Raw genomic sequence first — 9,036 nt, forward strand, 5'->3', positions numbered from 1 at the left:
TGATTATTTGGTTATGAGTTTTCTTTTAAAGAGTCAGCTCTGATTAACATTATCAGAGGTGAAATAGACTATTTTGCTTTCATTTTCCATATTTATCTTTTATGGTTACATGTGCTGAGATCTTAATTTGTTTTGATATTTGTCTTCTAAACAGTTGTGGCATCTGAAAAAGATTATTTAGAAACTTTATTATTTGATCAAATAGAATCGCTTCATTTTTTTTTATATGATTCAAGTTGTGTATCAGAGTACAGTGGCAACTTAAGGAAAACTAATTTTGCCATCTGAACTATGTTCAATGCAATGGGGTGCTGGATTTTGAGTGTTGAGAAGATTGTTCATATATATATATATATATATATATATAAAAGCACACACACACACACTGAATGTCAATATCTGATCTGTTGCTTTTAGGCGCATCATTTGAAACCTTCACCACTGTAGTGTCCAGCTTACGATTTTTGAATACATGAGGAGCATGGTGATGGACTTAAGTGGTTGTATATCATGCAACCCACAAGACCTCATGGATGGCTTTGTAAATTTTAGCTAAACTGATGACATTTTTAAGAAAGCTTGTTTTTATATTCTTTATGATGGCAGATATATTCTATTAGGATTGTTAATTGGATCATGCTCATGGAAGAGTAATTAGTATTGGTATAATATGCTCGAGATGAAGGCAAAGTGGAGGCAACATGTTAATGGTGATACAATGCGGTTTCTGCAGTATAAATTAGCATAATGTTTAAGCTTTAAGTGGGAAGAGATAATGCAAACATGTAATATATTCTTATTATTGACTATGTACAAGCCTTGTACATGAAATTATTTCTCAAACAAGGGTTTATATAGGCAGAGGTTACATTTAGGATTAACATGAGCTTGCATGTGCATGATTTTGATGCTTTGGACATTGATACATAAATATTGTGCTTATGTCTATTTCAATACAGAATGGTTCCTTGGAGGTTAAAGATGATTCTTGTAAATTCATGGTCTAAGCTGACATTTGGATGAGGGAGCTCAAAGATGGTATGGTGTGCCAATATTGACTACTAGTTACTTTGAACTTAGGTGGAGAATTTGTAATGGTTTGAAGTAAGAACTCAGTGCCACATAGGTGGTGCAGTATGAGTATGCTATCTCTACACATTCTTCTTCCCTAACTACCTCGTGCCCTTATCAAGAGTGAAGAGAGAAATAAGGAGAGGAAGAGAAGAAAGAGGCATCTAAGCCTTCAACCAAGACTATCATGGACTTGGTCTAGCATGAACTAGACCAAGTTTCAAAAGGTGGCTACGATATGCGGGCTACATAAGAGGGCACATGTGTGGTTAGTATTTTTTAACTATTTAAAAATAAATATAATACATTAAATCAAGGTTTTCAATCTCGATACAATACCTTATATTGGTACCATTTTGGCACATGATACTCAATTCGCTCCTTGTATTGCATATTGGTTCAGTATTGATACGTTACGGTATGCTTGGTACGCACCAATACGTCCTACCATGCATTAGATGCATTAAAAAGTCTTGATAATATTTTTGAATATATAATAGTAATATTAATAATAAAAGCAACTAAAATTGGTGCTTCTTTCTAAGTATTTAATATCTAATATCAATAGTTAAAACATAGAGGGTGAGCGTTGGTGCAATAGTAAGGTTATTCTATTGTGACCTAGGTGACATGGTTCGAAATATGGAAATAACCTTCTTGCATGGGAGGGTAAGGTTGTGTACATCTCACCCTCCTTAGACATATAGTGCCAGGAGCTTTGTGCATTGGGCCACCCTTTTTTATTAATAGTTATAATGTGTGTAACATATTAACATTATTAGTAATACTGACATTTGGCTGTCCAAACCTAGTTCCATTTGCATAGTTATTATTGCAAATGGAGCTTGAACTAGTTTCATTGCAAGAGTCCATTGCATGGTTCGCGGTACCGACCTAAATCGGACGGTACAGGATGTACCGTACTATACCAGTTTTGTATCGGTATCCGATACGGATGGCGTGCCGACACTCGATATGGTTTGCGTACCAACATTCGGTACGCCGAAAAGATTTCATACTGTACCAGATGGTGTACCGATACTCGGTACGTCGAAAAGATTCCGTACTGTACCGATACCGTACTAGTGTGGCACCAGTATGGGGTGCGGTATCGAGACGACGAATCTTGGTCCATTTGTTCTATATGTGGCCCCAGAAATTTTACTTGCAATTAATTAGTGTTGCAAATGGAGCTTGAGAGAGTTTCATTGCATGAGCCCATGGGCCGCATATGTCGCCCCACAATGCCAAGCATGCTACGTATGGCATAATGCTAAGCAAGCCTCATATGCAGGGCTGCATATATAGCCACAAAATGTTAGGTGGATTGCTTTTAAGGCCTATATGTGGCAAGCAATGTAGTATGGGTGGTTAGTATGGTTGGGAACCACCTTTACATATGCAGCCATACTCTACATTTTAAAATCCTGATCTAAACATGGCTTGGTTTCCTTTTAGGACATGATTTTATACTTGGGCCCAATCGATTTGCTGACTAGGTTGGATCGGGCTGAGTCCATGAAAATTGTTTGGACCCATCCAGCCTGCGGTAGGTCTTGCATGATCCATATATTTGGGTCCACATTATGTTGGACCTAGCTTTGGGTCAAGTGCAAGAGGAAAGAAAAGTTCACTTGAGAGTTCAGGTGGATACAAAGTTTAGAAGAATAAAAAAGGTTTCGGTATGGATTGCTCCCACTAATTTTGTCAAGAAAGATGCAATTTAAGTATTTAACCCTAGTCCTCAACTTACAAAGGAACATCCTCAATACCCCTACAAACCAAAAGTGCATGATTAATGAAGGACCACCTGAGGGAAGCATTTAAATGCTGTCCTAAAATGACTTGAATGCAAAACAGCAAGCAATATGAATGAGTCTGAAAGCTAAACCTATGACAAACCTCAAATATAGGAGACTAGATGTTCCTAAATGAGAAAAAATGCATGATCTAGTTAAGAACAGAAACAACAATGCAGTAGAATGTAAAAAATTGTCTAAACTAAACCTAAGAATGATATTAAATGTGTATGCTGCAAATATGGCTTCTAATTAAATCATAGCAACAGTAGGGGAACAAATAGACCCTAGGAAATAAGGAGAGATGCAGATCTGATGTGGGAAGAAGTAGAAGGAGAAAGGAAGAAAGGATAACTACCGAACTTGCTTTGGAGGAGCTCTCACACCTTGATTACGTGAAATGCAGGAAGAAGACGAAGGGAACAGCAGTTTTTTAATTATTTCACTGTGCAACCATCATAATAAAGTATTTTTATGGTCGGCCACTATTTGTAACATGAAATGGCACTTTTGTAGGACCCCTTCTAACTAATATGATTACAATAAAGTCCTTGAAAATTTTAGAGCAAGTCCTTCAAACTTAGAATTCATAGATATCTCAATCTAATATAAAACCAAAATAAACAGAGCGAAACACTTGATGAAATTTGATGCTAAACATAATCTAAAATCTAATGACCTTCTATTTGTGAGCACGCATTTCTTCATTGATACCATTGCTAGGTCTTAAAATCTTTTTGAACTCCATTAATGATAGAGTTGTTAGTCTCGAAGTCAGGGGATCTTGGGTTAAGTTGGGATGGGTCGGGCTAGACCAGCTTGGGTTGTCTAATGTTTGACTTTGACCTTAGTAGTCCATGGGTTTGCTTATGCTGGCTTGTGCAAGAAAATAGACCTATATCCATCTTGTTATCTAGGTCATATTCTGGATGTAAAATTGTCTCTTGAGCCTAAATGATTGGGTCTGGTTGGACCTAACCATGTTGGAACTGTGTTGGGCCACGAGTTAGCCTGACCTTTTTCAACCTTAGGGGCGTCGTATGAGTCATATTCTGGATGTAAAATTGTCTCTTGAGCCTAAATGATTGGGTCTGGTTGGACCTAACCATGTTGGAACTGTGTTGGGCCACGAGTTAGCCTGACCTTTTTCAACCTTAGGGGTGTCGTATGAGAATCGTGAAAGTGTACCTTTGATTGTGGCGGCAAACAACTGCTAGCTTTATATCTTCATGCTTTTTGCCTCACCTTCTTCTGCCACCTCTCCTTATACACTTTCCTAGTGCTCTTGCTCTTGCTGGTCTCCTGTTCCCCCTCTTTTTCCTCTACTCTTCTCCTCATGTGTTTCTAGCTCCTCTTTTTCTTGTGTCGTTTCTCCTTTCCTCTAGCTTACTACCTACTTGTTTCTTCCTCTTCCTTCTCTGCTTCTTTCCTCCAATTGCTTATGGGCTATGTAGTCCCTTGACTGTGTTGCCCCTTTTCAAATTATTATTGCACCTCTCCTCTCCTCTTGACTCCTTACCTCCCCTTTTTCCTCCACCCCTCCACTATTGGGTGTTCCATCTCATAGATGCTCTTCGTTGTCATGTCACCTTTCTCCACCATTATATGCTGTTTGGCGTTGGCAACTCCCAATCATGCAATTTAATCCGCTCCCATCTCATTGTCCATGCCAGACTATCCTTCTCCTTAGAAGGTTTGCATACAATTGGTGATAGCTACCATCCACATTATCCTTGTCCTAAACCCAGTTCTCTCTCCATTTTGATTTGGCTAGGTTTGTGCTAATTTGAAAATCTAATATAGGTGCGTCTGGGCTTGCCCTTGATAGTTCAGGTTGACTGGGGCTGACCCATCAGCAATTGCGCTGCCATTGTTGTTTAAGAGTTTAAATTATGGGTTTGCCAATATATACATCTAGGTTCCACAAGCTGGAAGAGCTTGGAAGTCGAATTGGCTTTTCCACATTGGAGTTTTTATAGCTCTTGTGATGCAGGGTTCCACATGCTATTGCTGCTTTGCAATTCAGTCTCTTACTACTGATTTGATCTCAACTGGTGTTGGGTGTGAACTAAATTCATTGTTGAAGTGCTCTCAGGATTTTATATCATTGCGCTGAACAAAAAAAAATCTTGGGGACTTGGAACTTGTTCACCATATCGTCTATTTGGAAATGGATCACGACATTGTCCTCCTTTCAGAAACTTTCGACAATCTCATTTGTATTTTCTTAAATGCATCCTATTTCTCATATATATTTAACTAGGTCATATTTATAAGTTGTATAACCTCTATGTTTTGGCCTTTATGCTTTTCTCATTGTGTCATACATGTCTGACTTCCTTGATGATGTTGCGACTATGAGGACCTGTGCCGGCGTGTGTTTAGTCTCACATCGGTTATTCGCTGGGTAGATTTTGGATGCTTATACAGGATTAAGGAATCCAAATAATACCTTCTGGCTAGCCATTTTGGGTGAGGTCCTGCGTTGTTATAAATGATATCAGAGTGGACCCAGCCTATAACCTATGTGAATTAGGGGACACTGCAGCATGGATCCATTGAGGCTGACCACGGGCCGATCGTGGTGCTTGTGATTAGATTTGAATGGATTTGAACCCTTTGCCTGAAGAAGACGTCAGGGCTTAAACGGGGGGAGTATGTGAGGATCCATGTGGGTGTGTTTAGTCCCACATTGGTTATTTGCTGGGTAGATCTTAGGTACTTTTATACGATCAAGAAATCCAAATAATACCTTCCGGCTAGCCTTTTTGGGTGAGATCCTGGACCCAGCCCATAACTTATGTGGATTAGGGGACACTGCAGCACGGATCCATTGAGACTGACCACGAGCTGATCGTGGTACTTGCGATAGATTTGAATGGATTTGAACTCTTAGTCTGATGAGGACGTTAGAATTTAAATGGGAGGAGTATGTGAGGACTCATGCGGGCGTGTGTTTAGTCCTACATCAGTTATTCGCTGGATAAATCTTGGGTGCTTATACAGGATCAAGGAACCCAAATAATACCTTCTGGCTAGCCATTTTGGGTGAGGCCCTTTGTTGTTACAGCAGCAGTAAGACCTCTCTCTTCAGGTAATAATAATATTTGAATAGATAATTGTGTTGTGAAAGAGAGGTGTACATTTAAATAAAAAATTTCCGTAATTATGCAGATGTAGTTGTAAATGCCATATTATTTTTTCGTGCGCAGCTAACAAAAACTTAATATTCTAGATCTTCTACTAATTATCATGGTTTTTTCAATACCGACAATATTGGTCCATATTAGGCGTATCAACTCGTACCAGTAGTAAATCGATACCTGGCATGCCCCTCCATATTGAGTGTTGGTATAAAGAACGGTACCATATGGACACTTACTTGTTGGGTACCGGTACGGATACTTTAACCAGTATCATGAACCTTGATGATAGTGTCATTGTGATATTGATGATGAGAATTGTAGTCAAGGTAATAGATAAACTTTGATGTTTTTTAATCATTGCATTTCATTTGATATGAGGAATTGGCAAAGACTGCTGCTCATTTTGATTGCCAGCCACAGTCAGATGGACATGTATGCGTTTCTAATTACCTAACCACATTATAAATTGTTGAATATGTGTTGAACACTCATAAATCTTTGCTCTATCCTTTTTCCTTTCCCATAAAATAATTGTTGCTGGAGAGATTATGGTTGATTGCTTCAGTTACTGCACTTTCTATTGATATATATTTAACATAGAATCACAAATATGAAACTAGATATTGATCTTTGGGGCAATGGGCTTTGATCGTTGACTCAGTGATGAATATGTCAACATTAACGGAGATTAGCTAACATGATTTCTGTCTTCACTTGTCTCATTTAGTTAGTTTAACTGACATTGTGGCTCTAATTGGTTAGGGAAGGTACCTTTTCTCCTTTTATGGGCACTAATTCATCTCTCTCTAATCTAATAATGGCAAGGTTGGTTGGCATCTTATTTGTTATGCTTCAGCGTTGTTCTTTATATTAGTTATTTTGCTAATAACTAGGGCTCTCTGTTGGTCTCACAAATATCTACAGTTAAACTTGCTAGTTTGAGTATTGAGTTCCATCATCCACCGTTTTTGTATGTACCACCTTGATCAAGATTCGCCATCTCGGTACCGGACCCCGTACCGGTGCCACAATAGCATAGTGTCGGTACAGTATGGTACGAAATTTTTGCGACATACCGTATGTTGGTACGCCACCTGTATCGGGTACCAATACCAAATTAGTATGGTATGGTATGCTCCATACCGTCCGGTTCGGGCCGGTACGGAGAATCATGACCTTGATTCTCCTGAAGAAAAAAATACTATATGAGTTAAATTGCATTTCACATTTTCTTATATCAGGTTTCGAGTGATGCAGCATGACCTCTAGGAATTTGTAGCTTGGTCACAGTTCCTTATACTCCCCTTGTTTATAGTGAAAAGACTGGAAAGTTGCTGACATTTTTCCCCCTATCTCATGTGGAAGAAGGTATACATTGCACATATTCTAACCATTCCTGTAGCTACCAATGATTTCCACATTAGTGAGTGAAATCATCTTCTAGTATCTTTTCCAGCTAACCAAATTTTAGCCTCAGCTTGTCATACATTGCACATATTCTAACCATTCCTGCCGCTACCACCATGTCCACCAAACAAATCCTCCTTGTATGTGCTGGGTCCATCATCATGCACCAACATTTGGGCAAATTTTATAAAATCAATTATCCAATAATAACTGTATATGATTTTGTAATAGGTACATCTCCACATTGCCTACCTTGTATGAAACTTCAGATTTTGACTTGGGATGCATCTCTCTCTCTCTGTCCCTTCCCCCATGATTATATAACAAAGGGAACAAGAACAATCTGTACAGGAAACCTTATCTCCTTGTTTTAATTGCATACAAGGATATTGCCACCAAAGTTTCACTTTGTTTGGGCTCGACTAACTTTTCATCTAGAATTTTCATAATTCTTCCTATTATGATCGGTAGATTTTAGCAATTTCAGTTGGGGGTATCTTCTGTAAAGAGGATGCCTTGCATTAAAGGGTAAGGTAGCAGACCTGCCCTGTTGCAAATGATATTTAAATCTACTTGCACCAAAAAAAAGAAACAATATGTTGTCTTCAGATGAAAATGACCCTCTTTGAAGTGGCTACCCGGACTGGACGACCTTCAGATAAAATGCTGCAAAATGTCAGTGATACAAGCTACTGCATGGAACTAATGCTGCATGATAGGTCTAAAGACAATCTGTAAGAGCTCGGAGCAAAGTATCCTCACTTTGGTAAAAAAGACAGGTAAATAGAAGAGCTGTCATGTCAGAATCACCTGAACCAGATATTCTGTGAAGTGATAAATCTTTCATCGACTACATCGAGTACTACAGTAACCTAGTGATTATTTAATTGAAGAGAGGACTCTTTTCATTCCATAAGAACAGCACTCGGTGATGCCTACAAGTGATATTTGGTTGTGCTCATGGGCCCCTAGAATTCATGAAACAATCTGAAGTTAAATAATATTTGCTGAACTATGTTCTCTATTTTTGTTTGCAGAACTGGGTTTCGGTGGCGGCAAGTCAAAGTCAATTTATGGAAAGGAGGGCCATACGGGTGTCACAATGGTGAAATTTGCCAGCACTCAAGCTGGCTTGAAGGAGGCTGAGCGCCTGGCGGAGTACTTTGAGAGGGAAAACCATGGATGCAGAGGTTGGGCACGTGCACAAGCTTCTCGCTCTGGTGGTGATGATGATAAGAATCCAGCGCTGGTCAAGGTGGATGAGAAAACTGGTGAGAGGAAGAGGATCTTTTATGGGTACCTGGCAACTGGTTCAGATCTTGATAAACTTGATTTTGACACGAGGAAAAAGGTCGTCATCAAGAGCAGAAGGGAGCTTGACCTATCTGACTAGTGCTTATGAAAGTACTTCGTGTGTTTTGCAGAATCAGACGATGAACATGAATACATGGTTTAGGTAATGCCACCCTTTCAATGGTGTGAAAATGAGGAATGCATGTGCACTTGATTGTTTGAATTTAGTCATTTTCCTTGGGGTTGGGGGGTTGAAAGGTGCAAAAAAGTCTCCTTTGAATTTATATGCAATGAAGGAATTTTTTCCTATTTGTTTCTTC

General features: G+C 39.0%; 1 protein-coding gene across 1 annotated transcript in view; it reads left to right on the forward strand.

Annotated features, from left to right (window-relative positions):
• The window catches only part of LOC103722459, a 30,530-nt gene extending 21,494 nt beyond the window's left edge, over positions 1 to 9,036 (forward strand). The window contains exon 3 of the mRNA XM_008813026.4: positions 8,461 to 9,036. Coding sequence (XP_008811248.2) covers positions 8,461 to 8,816 — 356 coding nt within the window. The 3' untranslated portion in view covers positions 8,817 to 9,036. The remainder of the gene's footprint in view (positions 1 to 8,460) is intronic.

Source organism: Phoenix dactylifera, chromosome 11 (genome assembly GCF_009389715.1).
Source record: "Phoenix dactylifera cultivar Barhee BC4 chromosome 11, palm_55x_up_171113_PBpolish2nd_filt_p, whole genome shotgun sequence".
Taxonomy (NCBI): Eukaryota; Viridiplantae; Streptophyta; class Magnoliopsida; order Arecales; family Arecaceae; genus Phoenix; species Phoenix dactylifera.